The 24392-nt window shown below is 46.6% G+C and overlaps 3 protein-coding genes and 1 non-coding gene across 4 annotated transcripts; 2 read left to right on the forward strand and 2 right to left on the reverse strand.

The window, feature by feature from the left end:
- Positions 1-3942: 3942 nt before the first annotated feature.
- LOC125511258 (GEM-like protein 5) lies at positions 3943-5509 on the reverse strand. The gene is made up of 2 exons (XM_048676585.1): positions 4738-5509; positions 3943-4653 (listed from the first exon to the last, which is right to left on the reverse strand). The coding sequence occupies exons 1-2, from the start codon at positions 5366-5368 to the stop codon at positions 4151-4153; spliced, it is 1134 nt and encodes a 377-aa protein (XP_048532542.1). The 5' UTR covers positions 5369-5509; the 3' UTR covers positions 3943-4150.
- A 5226-nt stretch (positions 5510-10735) lies between these two features.
- On the forward strand, positions 10736-15117 carry LOC125511259. The gene is made up of 7 exons (XM_048676587.1): positions 10736-11199; positions 13177-13398; positions 13512-13567; positions 13659-13737; positions 13845-13983; positions 14331-14444; positions 14593-15117. The coding sequence occupies exons 2-7, from the start codon at positions 13226-13228 to the stop codon at positions 14782-14784; spliced, it is 753 nt and encodes a 250-aa protein (XP_048532544.1). The 5' UTR covers positions 10736-11199; positions 13177-13225; the 3' UTR covers positions 14785-15117.
- A 1128-nt stretch (positions 15118-16245) lies between these two features.
- Positions 16246-16348, forward strand: LOC125511704. The gene has a single exon (XR_007285066.1). It is a non-coding gene; the product is annotated as a U6 spliceosomal RNA (small nuclear RNA).
- Positions 16349-20406: 4058 nt separating this feature from the next.
- Positions 20407-23755, reverse strand: LOC125507539 (L-type lectin-domain containing receptor kinase IV.2-like). Its single transcript, XM_048672091.1, has 3 exons — positions 22426-23755; positions 21069-21860; positions 20407-20465 (listed from the first exon to the last, which is right to left on the reverse strand). Exons 1-3 carry the CDS (start codon positions 23753-23755, stop codon positions 20407-20409), a joined length of 2181 nt encoding a protein of 726 aa, XP_048528048.1.
- Positions 23756-24392: the final 637 nt, after the last annotated feature.

The raw sequence follows: 24392 nt of genomic DNA on the forward strand, positions 1-24392 counted from the left end.
CAAGCTTCTGCTTACAGATGTTTTATATGTTCGTTCATTACACATAAACTTGATTAGTGTTTCATGTTTGGATAAAGATCATTATGACTGTCATTTTGGACATGGCAAGTGTGCCATATGGTTTAATAATACTCATGTGGGTGTTGCTTTCCTTCACAATGAGCTTTATTTATTATCACTACGTGAAAAAGTGTATTCTGTGTGTAATGTGAATGACCATGTTTCCGCGTCGGATAAAGAACAAAAGAAAAGAAAGAGAACTCATGACTCATCAAAATTATGGCACTGTCGCTTGGGCCATGTTTCGAAGGGGAGAATAGAAAGACTAGTTAAAATGAAATTCTTCCTCCATTAGAGTTCTCAGAGTTAGAACAATGCATAGATTGCATTAAAGGAAAGTATGTAAAACAAATCAAAAAGGGTGCAAACCGTAGCACAGGAACACTGGAAATTATTCACATTGACATTTGTGGACCATTTGCTGTGAAAACTGTGGATGGCTATGAATCGTTCATAACATTCACAGATGATTACTCCTGATGTGGTTATATTTATCCAATCAAAGGAAGATCTGAAGCGTTGGATAAATTTAAAATATTCAAAGCTGAAGTTGAAAATCAGCATGATAAAAGAATAAAGATAGTAAGACCTGACCGGGGGGGTACTACCGTCGGCACACTCCATATGGCCAAGTCCCTAGACCCTTTGCAAGGTTCTTATAGGAGACTAGCATAGTTGCCCAGTATTCAATGTCGAGCGAGCCTCAGCAAAATGGAGTAGCTGAAAGGCGTAACCGTACACTTATGGATATGGTGTGCAGCATGATGAGTCACTCCACCTTGCCATTGGGATTATGGATGGAGGCGCTTAAAACCGCCATTCACACCCTCAATAGAGTACAAGCAAGTCGGTGCCCAAAACACCGTACGAGTTGTGGATAGGAAGAGTGCCCTCCCTACAATACTTAAGGGTGTGGGGGAGCCCAGCTGAGGCCAAAGTGTTTAATCCACATATTGCAAAGTTAGATCCCAAAACAGTCAGTTGCCACTTTATTGGCTATCCTGATAGAACAAAAGGTTTTCGCTTTTACTGTCCACAGAGATACACAAAGTTTGTAGAAACAAGACATGTAGTCTTCTTAGAGGACAAAATGATGAGGGGGATCATGGTAGCTCAGAAAATTGATCTTGAGGAGAAGAGGGTGCATGCACCTAATCCGATGATCCAGGAGCCATTTTTTTCACTACCTATTGTACCTGAGGTTGAGGTGCAAGCACCTATTGTAACTCCACCCATGACAACCATGGGAGAAGATTTGGAACATGTCCGTCAAGACCCGACTGAACCCATTGTTGAGCATGAGGGGGAGGCGCAGCAGCCACTTTTAGAAGATGTGCCGGAAGTTGAGGCATAGAATGTGCCAGAGAATGAGGCCCTTAGAAGGTCTAAAATAACTAAAAGATCAGCTATTTCTACTGATTATAAAGTTTGTAACAAAGAAATAGTTCATATGGAAGGTGATCCCACTTCATATGAAGAGGCCATGAGAAGCCCTCACTCATCGAAGTGGCTGGAGGCAATGGAAGACGAGATGAAATCGATGAGTTCCAAAGATGTTTGGGACTTAGAGAATATTCCTAAAGGAGCCAAACAATAGGCTGTAAATGAGTCTACAAAACTAAGTATGACTCTAATGGGAATGTAGAAAAGTATAAAGCACGACTTGTAGCAAAAAGGATTTATACAAAAAGAAAGGGTAGATTTCAATGAGATATTTTCCCCAATCTCATGTAAGGATTCCTTCAGAACCATAATGGCATTAGTTGCACATTTTGATTTAGAGCTACATCAAATGGATGTAAAGACGGTATTTCTAAACTGGGATTTAAAATAAAATGTTTACATGAAACAACCCAAGGGTTTTATCATGGAAGGCAAGGAAGATATGGGATGCCGCCTGAAGAAATCCATTTATGGATTAAGGCAAGCCTCTAGACAGTGGTATCTAAAGTTTAATGAGACAATTAAAAGATTTGGATTTAAAGAGAATGTTGAGGATAACTGTATTTATGCAAAGTTTAAAAATGAGAAATATATTTTCCTAATCTTGTATGTGGATGATATCTTGCTTGCTAACAGTGAAGTTAGTCTGCTACGAGAAATAAAGAAGTTCTTATCCTCAAATTTTGATATAAAAGATCTTGGTGAAGCATCATATGTTTGGGCATAGAAATTCATCGAGATAGGTAAAATGTTGTTTTATGACTATCGTAGAAGGCATATTTAGAAAAGGTTCTCAAAAAGTATAATATACATGCGAGTAAAGCCACACCTACACCAATAGTCAAGGCGGCGGTTTTGGGAAATTCCAATGTCCCAAGAATCAGTACGAGATCGATCAAATGAAAACAATACCATATGCTTCGGCTATTGGAAGTTTATAGTATGCACAAGTGTGCACTCGCCCTGACTTAGCTTTTATCACCGGGGTAATCGGTCGATATCAAGAGAATCCATGCACAGAGCACTAGAAGATGGTAAAGAAAACATTGCGTTATGCGCAAGGCACGAAGGACCACATGCTAACATCCAGGATATCTGATTCCCTATAGATAAGAGGGTATTCAGACGCAGATTTTACGGGAGACAAAAATGATAGAAAATCCATGTCTGCATACGTGTTCACTCTCGCTGGAGGGGCTTTTTTGTGGAGAAGCTCCAAACAATCAAAAGTTGCATCGTTCATGATGTATGTAGAATTTATGGCATGTTATGAGGCCACGGGGCAGATGATATGGTTAAAGAAATTTATACATGACTTGAAAGTGGTAGATTGTATTGACAAACCACTAAAGATGTGCTGTGACAATCAGCCCGCAGTATTCTATGCTTACAACAACAAGTCGAGTAACGCTGCCAAAACAATAAAAATAAAGTATTATGTTGTGAAAGATAAAATCCAGAATCACGCTATAAGTCTCGAGCATATATGGACAAAGAATATGCTTACGGATCCGCTTACGAAAGGCTTACCACCCAATGTGTTCAAGGAACACTTAGCCAGCATGGGTTTAAGAGAAAGGCTATGATTCCTAGATCATGAGAGGCCCAAAAGAAACAGTATTTGTTTCAAAACAGAGAGGTATGTTGTGATTGTCTGATTCTATCGGCTATTGAGCTGTGACGATAAAACATGCTTTTATGTATTGATATGTGATGAAATGAGTAAAGTACAAAGTATATGGTTAAAAATAAAAATTGAGATCAAAAAGAAAAATGTTAGGTTGATCTCCTCCCGTATGAGCCCAACGGCCCACCGGACCCTTAATCCACGCCCTGATCACGGGCATCCAACCACTATGGTTGACGGCGGCCCACCAGACCCTTAATCCACACCCTGATCGCGGGCATCCAACCCACTATGGTTGACGGCCCCTGTCACCTGCGCTAATCCACGCCCTGATCGCGGGCATCCAACCCACTATGATTGACGGCCCCTGTCACCTGCGCTGGTTAAAGAGGTGGGGCCGACGGCACGCAACACGAGGTTTGTCGTGAGCCGTACACCCCACCGACACACCTACCTAGATAGTGACGGGAAGCTCCGCCGCCGCCGCCTCGACCACACCCTGCCATCACCATTGCCCTCCACCATGTCCGGCACCACGGGTTCATCGAGCCAAGGAGAAGGTACTCCTCTTCGTCCCCATCTCTCCATGTTTCTCTCTCTCTCGGATGCATAGACAGCTCAATGAATAGAGATTGCTACCGACCTAATCTAGCCTAGGTGATCTTAGAGGGTCTATCACAACAGACCTCCAAGACTTCCCGAGGCCGCCTCCGACGTCACCGGGAGGGGGAGACGGCGGGTGGTGGCTAGGGCAAGCCATAAGTAACTTTGGATATCAATCACACGTGTCATGTTAGAAACCTGACAGCATAGAATGGATAACTAGCAAACATGCTCAAATTTCAAATACATTGTCCAACTCCGAAGAACACAAGCGTATAGACAACAGCACATAACCACACGAAAATCCACTACACACCAGAGCACTCACTAAACAGATCCGCCCGAAAAACAGAGCGCACACACACGGCAATGAAAAGCAGAGAGCCACGAACATGGAACACGGCGGCAATCAGCCAATCACTCGTAGGTGGGTGCCGGCGCCGGCGCCGCGGCGGGAGCGGCGCCGTGGTGCTGCGACGAGGAGACGGCCCCGCCCAGGTGGTGCACGGCCTTGTCGTAGCTGACGAAGCCCATGAACCAGAAGTCGTGCGAGTCGACGGTGACGATGTGGATGTACTTCTCCGGCGGGCTCTCCTTGGCCGTGACGGGCTCGACGGCGGCGAGCTTGGCCAGCGGGATCATGATCTTGTAGTAGCTCCAGGCGGTCTGGCCCGACGGCGCGGTGAAGGAGAGCGGGCGGTCGCTGCAGAAGGCCACGTTCATGTTGGTGAGGTAGAGCGTGCCGGCGACGGGGCCCGTGGCCGTGGACAGGTAGCAGGCGAACGTCTTCTTTACGTGCTCGTCGGGGCCGGAGGCGAAGGTCTGCTTGTACAGCTTCTCGAAGCCGCCCCCCGTGATGGCCTTGGCGCCCAGGCTCAGCTTCCCCATCGCCGCGTCCGACATGGACGGCGCCGTCTTGACTGCAACAAAGAAGAAAACGGTCGGTGTGAGCAGAGCAGAAGCAAAGTATCATCGTGATGAAGGTTGGATGGGTTTGTGCTTACGGTTGAGCCAGATGTTGGAGGAGAGCTCCTCGGCCTTGCGGCTCCAGACGTTGAAGAAGTCGAGGATGTGCTCCATGGGGCTGTCCTTGGTCTCCTTGTCCGTCCGCCGCGCCGACGCCGCCGCCGCCGGCTCCGGTCCCCCCATGATGACGTACGGCGGCAGCTCCTGGTCGCCGCGCGAGGCCGTCCACTGCGCTGCCTGCTGGTTCTCGGGGTGCGCCCCCGGCGCCGCCGGCGGGCCCATCTGCCGCGTGCCCCACCTCGCCGACTCAGCGGGCGGTGTCGGGGCAGCGTCCTTGCCTTCCGTGGCCTGCTGCGCCAGGGGGGAGGACGAAGGCGGCGGCGCTCCCAAGCCCGGTTGTGGGGCGGCGTACTTGCCCTCCATCTCCATGGCCTGCTGCGTCAGGGGGGAAGACGGATGCGGCGGCGCTCCCGGCTGTGGCGCGGTGGCGTCCAGACCGTCGATGGCGTGTTCCATCGAGGGATAGGAGACCTGCGGTCCCGGCTGCGGCGCGGTGGCGTCCTTGCCGTCCATGGCGTGCTGCGTCGGGGGGTAGGAGTGCGGCGGCGCCCCGGCCTCGGCCTGTGGCGCGGAAGCGGTGGGCGGTGTGGTGTAGTCCTTGCCGTCCATGGCTAGCCGGTGGTGCTGGTACTGGTGCTGCGGGACAGGGGAAGCGTGGGCTCGGGGGTGCAGGGAGATGATGGAGGTGGTTGGGTTTGGCACCGAAAGTGGGAGACGATTGATTTTGATGTTGAGGTGGATAAGGGAGGGTGTGGGTTTTATAGGCCGGGCGGTGGCATGTCGGCCGGGGAGAAGAGAGGCGCCACGAAGCTGCGTCTGCTTCATGAGCAAGGACCTTCCAGCTTGGGCATGGTAGGCCGTAGCCTTCTGGAAGAGGGAAGTACGTGGAGGACGGAGGCTTAGCCGCGGCGACAACGTGTACGTATCCTCGCGCCGCTTCTTCAGAGCCAAGAAGGAGTATTATCTTGGAACATTCAAAACACCTCGTGACATGGATATTGGATCGGGCGAAGCACGACAGGTGTGCACCGTTGCTGAGTTGGCTTGGGCCGTCAACTTTTCGATTTTCTATTTAAAAGAATGTGCCTTTTTGAAATTTGTTTTGTCTTCCCCTCTTCTAAAAAAGGGAAGTCTGCCCCTGCGTCGACAGCGGCCGACTAGCGACAGCGAGCCGCCCTCTTGTGGTATGTCACTAGCAATGACTCTATGCATTGGGCTACCTCTGTCCCGTAAAAATATTTGGACGCCGATAAGTGTCACACGTGTGGGCGTTAGAAGATTTGCCCACACATTTTGTGTGGTGTATAAGAGGAACAATGCACACACCTACGTGTGGGCTAAACAAGTAATGCTCACACATCTTTTTTTTCCCTCTCGATCTCTCTCACACGCGTGAGTGTGGGCGAAATAGATAACGCCCACACGCCCCGTACGTCAGGCCTCGTATGTCGTGGTCCCGCACGCCCCGCATGACAGTCATCACGCGTCCCGCGGTTGCCATGGTCCAGACCCTCGTTCATGTTCGTTTAACTGTAATTGCCATGTCAGACAACTACAGTTGCCATGGTTGCTCAATTGCAGTTGTCATGTATGGTCTGGTCTACTGCAGTTGTCATGATTTCAAAACTTTAAGAGTTGCCACCCACTAACACTAGGCAGTTGTTGTGTAGCACTACAAAAAGACATGACAAAAAGACATGTTCGGGTAAAAGAGAGAGTTGCCGTGTGCTTATAAGCACGCTAGGGCAATTGCCATGTAAAGAGAAAGAGTTGCCATCTGCTTACGTGCACGCTAGGGCAGTTGTCATGTACCATGCAAAAACACATGGCAACTCGGATAAATTGAGAGTTGTCATCTGCTTACCAGCAAAGCTAGGGCAGTTGCCATGTACCCTGCAGAAACACATGGCAACTGTCAGCTTTGGGTGTGGGCGAGGAGATGGGCGTGTGGGCGAAGTGATAAACGCCCACACACTAGCCCCTCTGCGTGCGTGAAAACTGATGTGTGAGCGAATTGTTAAACGCCCACACATCAGCCCCCGTGTGGTGAAAAAGACGTGTGGGCGACTGGATGAATGTCCAAACACCAGTTTAGTCCTACGTGGCACACAAAAACTGCTAGAACGCGTCAAGATTCGTGCAGAATTGGTTGGACGAGAATCCAAGCGTGTGGACAAGTTGCCAGACGCCCACACATATGGGTGTTAGTGTTTTTGAAATATTTTAGTTTGTAAAAATGTCTTATATTATAGGATGGAGATAGAGATAGTACGTACTTCTTCCATTTCAAATTACTTGTTGCAGAAATTTACACGTATCTACTCTAAATGAATGTAGAGTGTTTTCAGTTTAAATTAAGCTGCATTAGACGAGAAAAACGTCTTACACTTGTGTATAGAGAGAGTATTTTTAGAAAGGGCAACAAGATTAAGACTCGATTTAGTTTTTGTTTCTAAAAATGAAAAAAGGCATGCATGTTTACACAATCGTATGCGTTTGTACTAGATTCTGAAAAAGCATCAACGAGATAAGACATAGTTTTTTTTCAATAAAATTAATCAAAAAGGAGCTCTAGGTGAGAAGATCCCAACCAAAAAATGACAGAACAAGCACATATATAGTGGTAAGCCCAGCCCAAAAGACCCGCTTCAGCTGTTTATGCAGAATGCTTCATCATGGCTGGCTTGATAGGTTTAATACACCTTTTGCATTGTAACCGGAAAGCGAATGCAGTAGCTTATAGTTTAGCTAAATTTGCTTATGAAAATAATAAGACTTGTAATTGGATCGATGAATCCCAAGACTTCCTGGGTAATGTGTTAGTGAACGATGTAACCTTATTGCCAAATTAATAAAGTGAGCCATGATGGCATCCCTTCAAAAAAAAAAAGCCCAGCCCAAAAGACCTCATCCGTGTACTGGGTCTATCTTATGGTGCAGTTTAAATACCAACACACACAATGGACAAAAGAACCAGCGTATGAAGAACAAATCAAATACCAGCTTTGCGGGAAAACCCCTAAAGATTTATGTAATTGACATAGCTATATCCGATCAGTTATCAGGACGACCTCAGTCGATTGAGACTTAGTAAATCTTAGTCGAACTATAGTCGCACCCAACAATACATGTCTACGTGCATGTATAATGTAACTTGTGTGCCTGAACCATGTGTTACTCTTGTGTTTACTATGCATGTGAACAATAATTATTTTTTAAATTTCCCTTAAGCCGACCCTTCCCAACATCAGAATTTCAATGATCCTACCTCCTCCACTGTCTAGGGCAAGGTTTCATCACCCACAATGTGACCATCAAGAACACCAAGGGAGCTTATGTGAATGAAGGGGGCCATTGCCCCCCTCCTCCCTCATCCACACATAGACAACAACTTTGGAAAAAATTTGAGAAAGAAATATTCTTGGATGGGGAATATTTTTTGTGTTTGCTCCCCTCAGATCTTTATATTTTGTCTGCAACCCCTTGAAATTATGCATCACAAGCATCTCGATCACGAGTGTTGGATACAAGGCACAATCGACTTCATATTCGGCGATGCGACCATGGTGTCGGAAAATTCTGGCATCGTGGCACGTCTGCTGCTCAATGAATAAGAAAATACCACCATGTCTCACGGAAGGCTAATGGTCAATGGTTTTGGTGTCTTCTCATTACAATTTTAAGTTCTCATGTACTCACTCCTAACGGGATACATTTTCAGATTGGATCAATGTAGTGGACCATTTTCTTTACTTTGGATGGGTCTATTTTCTCTCGTCCGTCAGGCCTCGCCGAAATCTAGGCCTGCAACACAGTGAATGGTAACTCTCAAGTCATTGAGAAAAAAAAAAGAGTAAAGTGCCTCTTTCCCTATCGAGTCCTCTTGTCCAACCTTGCGCCAGTGTAGATGCCCTGCATTGCTCGTTCTTCAACGACGTCTTCTTCTCTAACTGACATGCCTTTTGTGCCTCCTCCCTCCCGCGTCCCTCCTCCACACCACCCTCTTTGTGGGTCAAACCCGCAACCCCTCTTCATAAATGGTTGACCACAATAACGGTGGTCCACCAGCCTGGATGTGTGGCGCATAATTCCTCCCTATTGATCGTCGGGGGCGACGTCAAGGGTGATAACCTCTCCTCCAATCGATGGTGATGAGGCGTCGTGAATGTAGGGGGAGAGGAGAGCTCCATGAGCGACATGTTGTCTTCATAAGATGCCTCCTATGTCCAATTTGCCGCCTTTCCCCGTCCAATTCTCCCGACCCTAGTCCATTGAGCAAGGGACTCACTAGTCTCTACACTGTAGTGCCTGCCACACTAGTCTCTTTAAATGCAGCTCATGTCGCTCCCGCAAAACGAACGACATATTCGCTTTGAGCCTAAGGTTACTCAACAAAACTTGGAGAGACGAAGTTTGGGACCATGGCTCAGCCGCACCTACACTCAGTGCCGTTAGATATATCACAGGTCCCATGTGGATTCGGGTCTGATTAGCATTTAAATCTCAATGATCTAGTTTTACGATAAATGACATTTCATTGAATTGATATATTGAGATGATACAATCGCATCTAAAAAATGCCCGGCCTCTGCATAACTCGATGCACACAACCAAAAAACCTAACCAACCCCAAAAAAAAATCGTGTTACAACTTAAAAAGATAAATTAGTCCAAGCCTATGATGTGGCAGATCCTATCCACCTTAATCATTATCTGTGGCTGGTTGCTCGTAGGCCTGCACGGGTCTGACTTTTTTTACAAGATGGACATGCACACCTCCCTATGTTACGTAGCACAAGAAGAAAATTATTTTGCCCAGGCCTGTCGGCTGTTCATCTTATCTAGCATATTTTCCCCCGGCCATGACACATTTGTTTATTGCAGAATGTGAATTCAACTAATTGTGATCAATGTAAAGTATGCTCTCAATTTGGTGAAGTCTGTTCTTTTTCACGGCGTTCACTCCTTTGTATACGGGCTCAAGCATCGTTTTAATTCTTTAAAAGATTGATTTTTAGGTTTAAAATTTTCTGAAAAAGTAGAGACATACATATGGATGTATACTAGTACTTTTCTGTATACAAGTAATTCTTAACGTAACATATTCTTGTACAAACCATGTAAACCTAGGTGTATGATAGTTTTACAAGGAAAAAAGATTCCATGCAGAATGTATGACCCATTTTCAGTTCCATAAAAATATTGCTCATCTATTATACCCTGATGCGTCATTTCATGAGTAAGAAAGTTAAAACATTTTCTATGCTACATTTTTTGGATATCCAGCAATTATAATCATCGCATGCACCAAAAATCATACCCCCGACAGACAGTAGTGCTGCATGGGAGACGTCATTCGCATTGTCCAAGGCAGACCAGATATTTTATTCCCTATGGTGTTAGTCTGCACTAGGTTTAATTAGCAATTGTAGGTCTTGTAAACTTTTCTTGATGGTTCCATGGCTCCACACAACATTAGTGCAAAATTTGTGTGTCCATGAGTTGGCCAACTTCATGTAAAAAATGAATTAGGGTTTCTTTGATTCAAAGGATTTCTAAAGGTTGGAGGATTCTAATCCTTAGGTTTTTTTTTCTCTACGCGAGTTCTTTAATTCATAGGACTATTAGAACCTACTCCCTCCGTTTCAAATTACTCGTTGTAGAAATGTTTTTTGAGCTAGCTCGATTGAGTTTGGGTGTGTTTGGTTGATGACTAGACTGGGCCTACCTCTAATGTCGGCCAGAGTTGGCTTGCCAATTTGTTGCGAGCGAATCACTCGACCTGATTTGATCATTTAAAAAAAAATCTGCGAGATGAAAGGATGACCAAAATTTGGTGGGGCAGCCAAACTTTTGGCTGGTGAGCACCACGCATCTGATCCAAGTTACCGGGCCCGCGTCTCTTGTGAGACTGACAGCGGGTCCCACGAAGCGCCGGGTCCCGATGAAGCTGCGCCGTACTCCCCTCTCTCCCTCCCTCCCGTCGGCCTCCAAGGTCCACCGCGCACGCCGACCCCGCCGCCCGCGTCCGGACACCGCCTGCCAGCGCTCCCGTGTGTCTGTCGGCCTCCTTTCTCCCGCGCCCTCTCCTCCACCCAAACCTCCGCCACCTCGGCGCTCCACCAAACCGGTGACGGGGACGCGTCTCTCTCTCCCTCCCTCTCACACACATCCTGCTTGCTTCTTGAACCTTCACCTTGGCCGACCTGACCTGAGCAGAGCAGAGCAGAGCTGCCGCCGGCCCCGTTCCTTAACCAGATCCGGGCGAATAAGCGCAGCTCTCCTTGGATCTGAGAGGGGAGAGGCGGCGGTTCGCGCGCTGAGCAGGCGCGTGAGCTGCAGGAGGCAGCGTCGGCTCGCCCTGCCACGCCCCACCCCCCCTGGGAGGAGCTCTACCCCAGCGGCAGTGCAAGGCCACAGCCGGCACAGCCCTCTCGGAGGTAAATATGCCACCTCGCTGCCCCTGTTGCCATACGCCACCAAGTAGTTTTTTTTATGTCCATGCCTGCAAACTCGGTTAGCTTCCATGGTGTGGTGTGTACGGATTTTATTTCATTTCTCTTACCGGTGCCATTAGAGGGTATGGAATTGTGTTGCCTTTTTCATCTGCTTAGATATCCAGACTGGATGATAACTGCTAGTTAGACAACCTGGTAATATCACCTACATAATCTGCTGGTTGCAAAAACATGGTGACTGGCTGACTGCTAAGGAACAATCAGGTAATATCTACTCCCTCCGTTCCAAAATAGATAACCCAACTTTGTACTAACGGAGGGAGTAGTTATCTTCTAGTCTGATAGCAGCAACAATATGGTAAATCCTAACAGACTGGCCTGGTAATGTCACTCAGCTAATCTGGTAGTTACATAAACAACATATGGTGGTCATTGTTTGCTAAAAAAACATGTAAGTGGCCACAAGACATTTTAGTATTGGCACCTGATAGCACTTTGATAATAATCTGATACTTGACATACTAGAACAGGATAACCATAATTCCATTTTTTTCACGCCGAAAGGGGTCATGTTGAAGGTGGAGTGGATCACGAATAACCTTCTACCTAAAATGATAGTATAAGATCAGCCTTATCATTTTAATTATTTGTGGCACACCAAAAAATATTCTACACATTGTAGTACCCATGTGTTGTTGTTGTGAAAAGTTTCAAGTGTTTTCTTCAAGTGTATATGTTTGATTTATTTGGTCAGAACAAAAGAGAGAATTTTATATGAAGTGAAGATAGTGTTGGAAATATGAGCAATTTACCAAATGATTTTATTAACAGAAATACTAGATAAAGCATGACTAATATAGTAGAGATAAAACAAGTCATGCGTTCTGACAGAGAGAAGGTAAATAGCTTTTGCATATATGAACCGTATCCTATCATATCTAAAGCAGACAGTATAGCAAGTAGCATATATGAAGTAGAACCTATCATGTGTAGGACAAGGACTAGAACAAGGAACTGTGGCAGAACCTTTAACAGGAAAGACAAGAAGACGTACGGGACAGCAGCAACAGAAGCGCTGGATTTGGGGTCGGTGTCCTCGCCTGCCATGTCGTCGAGGAGGTCGTGGACGTCGGGGAAGAAGTCGTCGTCGGGGAAGTAGTCGTCAGCGACCGGATCGTCCGTGATGAAGCAGACAGTAGTCGCGCTGAGCGCTCCCAAAAAACCTTATCACCCTTCTCCCGTACAGGACTCAAAAGGTGCAGTCTCGGAGGCATACTGTCCCGACCTGCGGTGCACGCCGCAAGACGGGATGGGGAAGAACGTAGCAGCAGCGCAGTGGTCGAAACTTTGTGGCGAGAGGAAGAGGAGCTTCTGTTGTGTCTCTCTGGAGAGGAGCGACCTCTCGTATATAGGCACAGGAGAAGGACGCGAAGAGGCTGCGGCAGGAGGCGCTTCGTTCGAATTCAATGTCCACTACAGAAAACGTTCCAACTCCCACGTGACCTTTCGTATACCCGTCGTGCGTGGCAAAAATTTAGATATCGGCTCGGCTCATTCCCGCAACCCGCGGCGCGGCGCGGCGCGGCGCGTCGCGGCGAGGCGGGCGGCGGAGGAGGAGCGCGCGTGGATATCCCTCTTGTTCTCATGCTCGTACAAGTGGGGAAAGAACCTCCCTTGTAAGGAGGTCCAACTCCCACTAAACTAGCAATGTGGGACTAAACTTTAGTAGTATCCCTTGCCTTGCACAAATGGGCTAAGTGGGCCTCTAGGATTTATTAGGAATTTCTGAAATAGTTATTGGGCTGCCCAAAATAGCAAAATAGACTAAATTCCAGCAGGTAGTGAGCTAGCGTAGATCTCAACACAAAACTTGACGCCTAGATGAAAGGGTGTAGGTGCATGGTGTGTCAGAAAATTGCATCTCTAAACAATATCTCAGTGCAACTATTTTCCCCACAGGAAAATTATTTGTTCTGCTTAGTTGAACAAGTACGCGCCGGACAAGTAAATGGGAGTTCAGGCAGATCGAAGACCTCCTGGGGGTCTGGATGGCCTCTATGGGGTACAACTTGCGGGCCGGTCACCGTACAGTGATGATGAAGTTATCAAAACAAGCATTATGGATTCGTCAGCTATGGAGCAGCAGGGGGGTGTCGGCATGACTCGAAGTTTGAAGATCAAGTAAGGTTTCGGTTTTCGGTCCCATCATTATGAGCACCATCCAGACAATTGTTAGAATGGTGTCTAGTATAAAATAGTTGTGCATCACCTAATGCTTTGTCTTGTAATTGCAGGCAACTCTGGCGACAGAGACCCCCATGCCTGAAGCCTATCCACTGTAGTCTCTCATGTATGGTCAAGTAATCACGCAATTCAGACAATCAACATAGTATCTCTTTTGGTAACTTAATTGCTAAAAATAAAATTTTGTTTTGAACCAGGTGATAAAAATGTAGCTGAAACTGTTGCTAATGTTGTCACGTCACTTCCTTTCATCTTTCTTGGACTGCAGACACCAAGGCAAGTACATCTACGAACAATAAGATTGCTTCTTCAAAGGTTGCCTCCTTATTGCATTTTTGATGCATAGCCATTTTTCAACTAACGGTCATGTGCCAGTTCTGCAGAAAGACCTTGAATACTGCACTTTATGCTAACTCACTAATTGGAGTTGGAGTTGCATCTAGCTTGTATCATACTTCACGAGGAGAAATCAGGAAATACATGCGGTGGGCAGACTACACAATGATCGCCACCACAACACTGGTAAGTAAGATATGTTTATAGGGTAATGGGTACATCGGAATATATGTTACCTTCATCAATGCATATTAAGCAAGAAGAACTGTGAATTCAATGTAACCAAACTTGATGTGTTCATTCTGCTTAATAAGCTATCAGGCTATCAGCAGCATCCCAGTGTCTTGTAAAATTGTAATCAAATGAACTACTACTTGAATATTCCGAGATCTGAATGTGATAACCTTCTTTCTGTATGTATGTTTGCTACATCAGCACTTCTGTCAGTCTGATTTATAGATTATGCCTTGCATTTTTTAGCGTTATATCATGACTGCAACTTCTATATGAAGTATTTGATCTTCTTCACACAGTGCCTAACAAGAGCGCTTCGGGATGAACATCCAAGATTACTAATGGCGGCATCAACGTTGCTCCTGCCATTCCAGCCCTTGATGGTCACAGCCCTTCACACTGGGATGATGGAGGCAAGTATTTTTTTTCCAAGCTCTCCTGCCATGTTACTTTTTTCAGAATAATAGACCATCCTAGGGAGGATTTATTTCTTCAGTTCTTAACATACCCATCTATGGCCTTTCCCTTGAAATGACACACAAGAGTTCTCTTCTGCCACAGGTTTCATTTGCGAAACGAGCATCAACAGAACCAGAGCTCAAGACGGCACATAACCTCCACAGGATGTCGTCTCTGCTGGGTGGTGCGCTGTTCATCGCCGATGATGTCTTCCCGCAGACCCCCTACATCCATGCGGCATGGCATCTAGCCGCAGCGTTAGGCGTCTGCACATGCAACAAACTCCTTGAATGACGGCATAATGAGCTTATATGTTCTTGCATTGCCCCTCCAGCTGTCAACAAACTGTTGATAGCAATTCATCAACCTGTCGACATTTTCAACTGCACATTGCATAGGATCGGTTTACATTGAGCCGAAGAACATTGGAGAATTACTAGAGTATATTGCTCTCTCGGGGTTAGACGGCCTAAGGTATAAGTTTGTAACTGTATTTGTTGTATATGTATATTGTATGTCGTAATTGTTTTCCCACAAATACTGTGATTAGATGTAAAGATATTTTGTACTTATGTTCTATATTTGCTGTTGTAGTTTAGTAGAATGAAGACAATTTGGTTGTTGGCATTTTCCTTTCTGATCATTACCTTAAGTTGATATTTTTCCTCTGTTGACATTTCGAAGAAAAGAACATATTAGGTTAATAAAAAAACTTATCTTTGAAGACCATGTCAAGACTTGTGTTCAAGTCCCTCAGTCCCATAATATAAAGTGTTTTGTACACTAGTGCTATGTAAGAAATTTTGTGGAGTATCATCCGACTGAATTCCCAAGTCAGCGACGCACCTGTTTAGAAGGAATACAAATGGAGCTCTGTGCCATGCATGTGATCGAGTTCGACCATGCTGCCCTGCCCCGAGAGTGGTGTGGATGCTTTGCTTGCATATTTGAGACAGCTCAGCATACGTGCGTGATGTTTTCATTCGTGTCGTCGCAGTGCATGGAACATTGCATGCTGGAACTCTCGTTTTTCTTCCTCGCCGTCCCAAGACGACGGCGGCGCGGCCAAGGTAAGAGGCGAGAGCAGGCTGGGTCGATAGCCCCCGATAATGTTCCACTTGCAGTTCCATGGCGTTGGCGGCAGCTGGAGTCGAAGGTACCCAAAACCGTGAGATGAACGCCGGCGCCTCGGCGAGGTCGAGGGCGAAGCAGAGGAGGCCGTTGCAGACGTTGGAGAGGCTGTAGCCGCCGGGGATGGTGATGCGGTGCGGCATGGGCTTGGGCGTCGACGACGAGGAGACGATGGAGAAGCTGGCCTCGTGGGGCCTGCCGTGCTCCCGGATCTCCATGACCATCAGGGCCTCGGACGCGGCGGAGACGTTGTTGGCCACGGCCTCGGCGTGGAGGCTGCGGAAAGTGGCCTCGGCGGCGACGCTGCGCCACAGCCGGCAGACGCAGCAGCAGCGGGCCACGTCCCTGGTCGGCAGCTTGAGCAGGACCTCCCAGACCATCTCTGCTGATTCCGGCGGCGGAGTAGGCCCCCTCATCGTCGGTAGATCGAAACCAAGATCGATCGGCTGCTAATGTCTTTTTTTTTAAGACGGTGTGATTTAAATAGCTGGGCTGTCTACTAAACTGGGCCGCGTAAGTGGATGCAGCCCGCGCGAGGCTGGTGCTGGGACAGATGTTTAGTACCACCTCGGCTAGCGAGTGTGGTTTCGACCAGCTTATAAACCCGCTCGCCGCAGCTGATTCGTCCCTTCGGGGACATCCGATAAAATTGGAACGATACAGAGAAGATTAGCATGGCCCCTGCGCAAGGATGACACGCACAAATCGAGAAATGGTCCAAATTTTTTTGAGATTTCGCGCGCAGCTCCTTTTTCTTCTCAGACGTGCCCCTGGAGACTTACTTGCGCACCTTTGTTTCTTTGCGCACGCTTGCAACTAGGTCCCTCCTGGTTGCTTTTTACCACGAAAGTATCAAGTCCTCTTGCAGCTTCACTTGAGAACTGGCCCTCCAACTTTTCTCTAAATACAATACAGTCTGCCTCTTGGCAATTCACCTGGTTATTTTCTTGTAACTCCTTTGAATCATTATGTTCCCGTAAATTAGAACCAAAACTAAAGACTGGATGTGACAATATTCTCTGGTGTAGTTTGTATGTACGTCCTGGAAAGTGTAAACCGTAGTTCATTTTCTGTAAACTAACTCACACCTCGATTATGCAACTCGTCGTCGGTGTTCTAAAAGTGTTTCTAAACACCCTACATTTTTTCATAAATACCCTAGCATCCTTTATGATATGAAATTCACGAAAAAACTTGTGTACTATATATAAAAAAGCATGTGTATGGATCATTTTTGTGCTGCTAGCTTTGATTTTCTGATCATTCATTGGCAAACTTTGGTAGAATTCATGCCGAACTATATGGTATGGCTTTGTTATGGACCAAAGGACATTTTGGACGCGGTCATGCGTGATTGTACACCTGGTTGAGTAATACTGGAATTATTTCGCAAAAAGGAAGATCATATGCAAAAAATGGACACCAGACAAAAAAAACCCGATAATGATCAAGCCTAGTTTCCCCATGTTATTACGTGTGAGCCGCACAGACGACCCTAGCAACCTCCACTTATTCCTTAAAAAATCATGATGCTTGCAGAAGAACACCTTTTAAAATTCACAACCTGGAAATCTCACCATACAAATACCTGATACGGCATGTATGTACTATATGTATCATGATTCAAATTCAAATTTGAATTATAGATCAGGAAACAAAAATATAAATCTCATGGGATAGTATAGTGGGAAGAATCTGCATTTCCAATTTAAGTTTGCACTTCAGACATTTCCATCATCTACCTAACAAACATCATTGCCCTAGATGTAACTAAAAACCATTCTCATCCTTTGTCCGACGATTCCTCGAGCCATAAATTGACCACATAATTGTGCTAAGAGCTCTTCTAGGATGCTCCAACTTAGGTAGGTTAGAGTGTAATTATCTTAAACGTTCGTTGATGAACTTAGCTAGGTAAGAGAGTATTTAATCCTCAACGTTCCTTGATGAACTTAGCTAGGTATAAGAGAGTATTTAATCTTAAGCGTATGTTAATGAACTTAGTTGGGTAAGACAATATTAATTTTAGACGTATGTTGATCAACGGTAATCAAGGAAAATAAATAAACCGTCGAACAATGACAGTTTTTTTACTTGTTCTAGCTAAGGCAACGATGTTTGTTAGGGTGGCGATAGGAAAATACGCCAAGTATTCGGGCTATATTGGCGGTAACCAATCCATGGACTCGGTTGCCGAAAGGTGCCATCAGAATCAACGTAGATGGTGGCTGTTGTGGGCTAGTGAAACATTTGTATTGGAGTTGTGGTGAGCGATTCATCACATTTTGGTGGGGTTTGGTGTATCCAACAATTGACATGTTTGGTAATACTGCAATAGAGATGACTCTTTGATCGATACATGTATACCATAGGTTTGATTCATGGAAACATTCCTATGAACTATTATGTGGTCAAAACTAATATCGGCCAAGGACATGCTCCTACATTTTAGAATGTCTGGGAGCCTTGCCAACCTTCACCGAAAAACCTTGATTTTCTACGGCACGGTGATCTTCCAGAGAGATATCCAAGCACTCTCCTCCTTATGTTGTCAAACGAACCACTCTGCCCTTCCAACAAGTTTTCCTTCAGGGTCTTTTTTTTTGGAACATGTGACCGAACGGATTAGTTTTTGGGTGCTAGGATTGAGTTGGGCCAAAATCGTATATGGGTTGGACTAGAGTAGGGTATTAAAAAGGTGCATGAAAACTATTGCTCCATTTCCATGGTGTTTCATCTGGAAAGACGGTTCCACTTTGGTTTTTGGGAGATATTTTTATTTGTGATTTCATTCCAAAAATTCCGCTTTCCATCTATTATCGATCTAATTCTTTTTTTAAAATGACCAAAATATACATGGGACGTCAGCTGGTTGGTGCGTCCGGCCAACGAATCATTCACTAGGAGTGGTTCGATCGAGCGAACGAAAACGTTTGCAAGGAGAACCACTCCACGGCGAACCAGCCCAGACACGCCCCTTTCGCTTCTTTGTTGGGCCCGCTAAAAGCAACATTTGATAGAACTTTTTTTATTGCAGAAACATTGGCACTATAAACACCTACTGGAAATTGCCACGGTAGCCTACCAATGAAAATACCTACATGGAAAAAAGACCATACTAAATCTAAAAAAATAAGAAACATACAAAAACAAATATTGTGGACCAAAATGCAGATAAAGAAGATGATGCACAACAAATTTGCATATTAATTAAAAAAAGACGTACAAGGAATTTGCCATGCTTTATATTTTCATTTTAAAAACATAGAAATCATTAGGGCTGGAATTCGAGACAAGTCGAGCCAGCTCGGCTCGACTCGCTAAAGCTCGTTTTGTTAACGAGCTAGCCCGACTCGACTCGTTACTATAACGAGCTCAAACCCAAGATTGGCTCGACTCGTACAACTCGCGAGCTGGCTCGTTTAGCTTGTTAAACTCGTTAAAGATATGAACACTAAACCTCAAATATGAAAAAATGATTATGTATATATTCTAAACATATACATACCAAACAATTGTAATTTTCTTGTAACACATGAGTCTCTTGGGACGCTGGGCTTCAATGGCTGGGCCTTGCGTTGTGCGCCTATGACGCATGGTGAGTGACTGATTTTTTTTAGATTGGGAGTGGCTGATCTTTTATACCGAGCCTAACGACTTACATGGGTACTCGTGAGATTGGCTTGTTTAACTCGGTCTATAAACGATCTTAAACCAAAGCTCAGCTCGACTCGTTATTCTTCGAGTTCGAGTCAATTCGAGCCAAGTCACGAGCTATTCGTTTAGCTCGCGAGCTCGTTTAGCTCGCGAGCTTCGAGCTTTTTTTTCAGCCATCATACACATGAAATTTTCATGATAAAAATAAAAATAAAACTGCCATGCTCTTAGTAATAAAATTGACATGTTATTAAAAACAAAATTGTCATGCTCGAGTATGCAGGCCGGCCGTTTGTTCCACACACACGCCGTTTGTTATAGGCGTAGTCAAGGTCCGGCAACGTTCATACGGGCCCGGCGTCTTTGTCGATCAGATGAAATGTGGGACTTCTCCTAAAAATGTGAGACATGGTGTCGTCCAAAGGTCTGGTTGCTCCTTCGATCTAGGTGGAGTCTTCGAGGCATTTCCATAGCCCCGCGTCGCGCGAGAGAAGAAGGCGTTGGTCGACATGAGAAGGAGACATGGAGCAAACTGCTGCTTGAGCTGATCTAACGCCATATCGTGTTGATTTTCCTAGGTCTCATAGTTTTCCCAAAGCTAAACAGGAGTTTTCTTTTCTTCCGGGAAGATGCCAAATAGGAGGATGAAACAATGTTGTAACTGCATGAAACATTGAGCCTTTGCCCCCACCATTTGTCGGCATAGTAGAGCCTCCTCAACTGGGGAACAATTTGCCTGAGTCTTTCCCCCCTCCATGTGTGATTGGCTGGCCGGGCAGAGTAGCTACATTACCTGCGTACGTATGTCATGTGGAACAAACGGCCAGCCTGCATAGCATAATCATTAGCGTTCAGTCAATTACCCGGTATTCCTGGTCTTCATAGTACTACTTTGAATTTACATGTCCCTATCCTGTTCAGCAAGTGTCTTACCGAGATCTGTACTCACCTTTAAGCATATTGTATTGCACATGAAGAACTGTCTGGCCAGACGCTCTCTTAAAGGCATAGTTTAAGTTGGCCATCCGTTAGTCCTTGGATCGAACCTCACATGCATAATGCATGTCTCTATCCAACAGATCAAGAGTCAACAGTCAAAACTAAAACTTCCTTTTTGATAACCATACTTCACGCGATCGTTCTGCTGGCAACAAATGTCAGGCTGCGGCAAGCATCGACGAGCAAAACTGCCAAGAGCAGCACGACAGAACTGATACTTGTACACCTACCAAACACGGCCCTCTAAACTTCACTAAAACGCACCCGCAAAAAAAAACTTCACTAAAACGGACTAAGGGAGCAACTCTCCAAAAAATATCACTATTGCCCCGATACTACGAGAATGGACTGAACATCAACATAAACTAAGCGCTTGATGATGTCATACGTAGTTTTTTGGACATCAAACTTTGACTTTCCAGGCCGTGTACAACAAAGGCAACTATACACGTTGTCAATATGAGTGCCTATATCTGATTCGATTGTTCTATATTTAAGTCGATGGTGATGGCCATCTAATCTGATATACAGTATATATTTATTTCATACATATGACTCATGGCATTAACTTACACATAACAAATACTCAAGCTTCTTAAATTAAGCAAAATCACATCAACATTAAATGCAACAAGTGAATTTTCATTTTTACTATATATGCTCCTTAGTATTTCCTCATGGACCAGAGGCACTGCCTGCCATCACGTAGACAGAGTGTTGGAGTTGAAATGCGGCATGTCCTCCGGTGGTGCTTGCCGTACTATTGTCGAGATTACTCATCATCGATGTACCCGTGCTACCACCATCATCGGAGGGCACTGAACGTCCCTCTTCCTGAGGTGGCCACACAAATCTTGGCTTTTGAGGAGGCACCTGTGGTGGCGGTACCGACTTGGCGATGACCCGCACCACATCAGGCATGGTTGGACGGTCTGGCAGGTTCAGGTTGCTGCAGGCCAGGCCTAGGAGCAGCAGGCGTTCCGCATCGTCAGTAGTATCTAGCTGCTCCTCGGTGTCAAGAGTTGAACCGTCGGTCAACATGGCATCCACACACTCCAGTAGCCTCCCCTCACGGTGAAGGCGCCACACCCTATCGGTGATATGCATGTCAACATCATCCACCACCTCGTGATCAGCCAATGCCCGCAGCCCAGTCACAATCTCGAGGATGAGCACCCCAAGCGCATAGATATCAGTCTGCCGTGTCGCCTTGCGGCTAACCGGGTACTCTGGTGCGATGTAGCCCCAGGTGCCACCCACGCCGGTGACGGAATTCCTGTCGATGGAGACGGTGCAGGCCAGGCCGAAGTCACCAAGACGGGCCTGGAAGCTCGAGTCCAGCATGATGTTGCTCGCCTTGATGTCACGGTGGAGCACCATGGGCTCGTACTCGTGGTGGACATAGTGCAGGCCGGGGGCTACGCCCTTGATGATCTCATAGCGGGTTGCCCATTGCCAGATGGCGCCATCGGTGTTCCGCTGTCTGGTGCCGCTGCCGCCTCTATGGAAGAGATGCTGGTCTAGGCTACCATTTGCCATGAACTCGAACACAAGCAGCGGCACTCCTTTGTTGTATGACCACCCTGAAATTAGTTTATGTGCAGAGTTATGAAATTGGTGTTTTTCTACAAGTGCATAGCTAGAAGTTTAGAATGGGTCTGTAACCGATGGATCCCCGTTGCTAAGCCAGTCACATCTGACCTCTAACCACAATTAGTTATCCTCAACTCCATATAGGACCCTACAGGCAATATAGGACAATATATGACCACCCATGCAATACATGACTCCATATAGGACCCTACAGGAAATTATCTGAAAATATTTAGGTGATGTATGTATATCCACCAACAGTGGCGGAGCTACGTGAGGGCAAAAGGTGGCCATGGCCCGCCCATCCTAAGAGCAAAACACTCACACTGTGCATGAAGTGATGGCCAGCTCAAGAGCAATTCCCTTCAAATTAGCCTGCCCGGCCCGTCCGGTTTTTCGTTTCAAGCTCCGCCACTGTCCACCAATACAAAATTTCAAATCCAAATAAAAACAGAGCATAATAAACAAAACAAAGACCAAACCAACAGCGAGAGTAGCAATGAGCTAAATTCACAGCCCAACGCAGATTAAATGTACTGTTTGGATGATGCTCACCGATGAGGGGGACGATGTTCTTGTGGCGCAACCGGTTGATGATGCTGACCTCGGCGAGGAAATCGTCGTAACGGCAATTCTGCACATCGCGCGTAAACCTCTTGATGGCCACGTCCATGGACCGCTCCATCTTGGAAGCGGCGGCGGGGAGCGTGCACCTGTACACAGTGCCAAAACCTCTTCTGCCGAGCTTCATGTCCTCATGGAATTTGCGGGTGGCCTTGTTGATGTCTGCGAAGTCGATCTTCAATGGGACCCCTGGGAGTCGCTCCATAGACTTGGCGAGCTGGTCCAGGTCCTTGTGCCACCGCCGGTACCTCGAGTTCAAGTAGCACGCCACGGCGGCGGCCATTGCGGTGGCAGTGGCTATGGACCCGGGGACGGATGACAGGATGGTTACCTTCCTTGACTGGGTGCCTCCTTTGTCGTGGTAGTGGGGAGGGAGGCCTTCAACCGTTGCCCTACATGTGATGCCTCGGGGCTGAAGCAATTGTGCAGCCGTGGAGACGAGGCCGAAACTAGCATACGGGAAATCGATGCTGATGTTCTGTTGCATCTCGACTATGTTGTAATCAGGCTTTGGCTTGCCTTCAACGTCCACGTAGACCGAGAAACTGCGCCCCACGCGGTTGTAGTCGATCCACACTGAATAGTTAGAGATGGCATCTGCCACCTCCTGATGGATGATGATTTCCACTACCATGGCGCGACCATTGTACCTTGCGGTCGTGAGGTTAGCCAGCACGCCCATCCCGACTGAGACGGAGCTGCCGGAGAAGGAGGCGCTTCGGGTTACAGATTTGGGGTCGACGAAGCCGATGTCTCTGGCCACCAGTTGCTTCGCTAAGGAGCTATTTGCCCCGTTGTATTCGAGATCAATTAGGGCCCAATAGGGGAGGATGAGGAAGGCGATGCCGCTATGCCTCTGGTCCGGTAGCGGCTGATAGACGACGGTGACGCTGAAGGACGCCTCGTCGGTCCCCAGTTGGTCCTGGCGAACTCGGGACAAAGGAATCCAGAATCCGAAGGTGGACAACACTACGGTGTTGTTCACATCGGAGCCGGCCAGCTGGTAACGGAGGAGGCTGAGGCCAACCGTATTGTTCACATCTGGGTGGGACCAGTTACCGAAAAATAAGCTGAGGACTCGGCCGGATGCTTTGTCCATCAGATGAAAACTGGAAAGGGCGTGGTCCATGGTGTAGTTGCTCCTCCGATACTTGTCGGAATCGGGGCTTTTGCACTGCTGCGCCTTGGCCTCGGACAAGGACGACAGGGTCAACAGGAGGAGAAGACATGGGACAAGCTGCTTCGGCTGATCTAACGCCATTGTATGCTTCCCCCACTTTTGCTAGCTAGCCCTCTGCCTCACCTTAGTCGGTAATAGCTTGCTTTATATACTAGTAATCCAGTGAGTGAGCTTACGTGTGCAGATTTCACAATCTATTAACATCGATGCACCCTTTATATTTAGAGCCTGTGATTGTAGGAATTTTGCTAGTAGGCCTTTGGCCCAAATCCCAACTAAAATTCTGAAATTCTCTTGGCCCATTTATGCACACATGTGAATGAAATGAATGAAACTAAAGTTTAGTCCCACCATGTAAGTTGAGTGAGAGTTGCATCTCTTTATAAGGTGAGTTCTTCTACCACTTGTATGAGCATGAGAAAAGGAGACCTACACGCGCGCTCCTCCTCCTCGCTCGCCACACCGCGCCAAGGACAGAGCTATGCACATTGTCTAATCTCATTAATTAATAATTAACGGACACGTTAATTACTGAACCGTGGGGTTTACTCCCACGACCTATCCGGCCTGCACTATATAGTCACGCAGACGTTTACCCTAGCCGCCGCCGTATCGTATGGTTTCGCACCACCGTTCCAGATCATTGCGCCGCCAACCGAGTCTTCTCAATCCCTCCTTTCGGCGTGCACCGCGAGAAGGGACAACAGGCCTCCGGAAC

This window comes from Triticum urartu, chromosome 5 (genome assembly GCF_003073215.2).
Source record: "Triticum urartu cultivar G1812 chromosome 5, Tu2.1, whole genome shotgun sequence".
Classification (NCBI taxonomy): domain Eukaryota; kingdom Viridiplantae; phylum Streptophyta; class Magnoliopsida; order Poales; family Poaceae; genus Triticum; species Triticum urartu.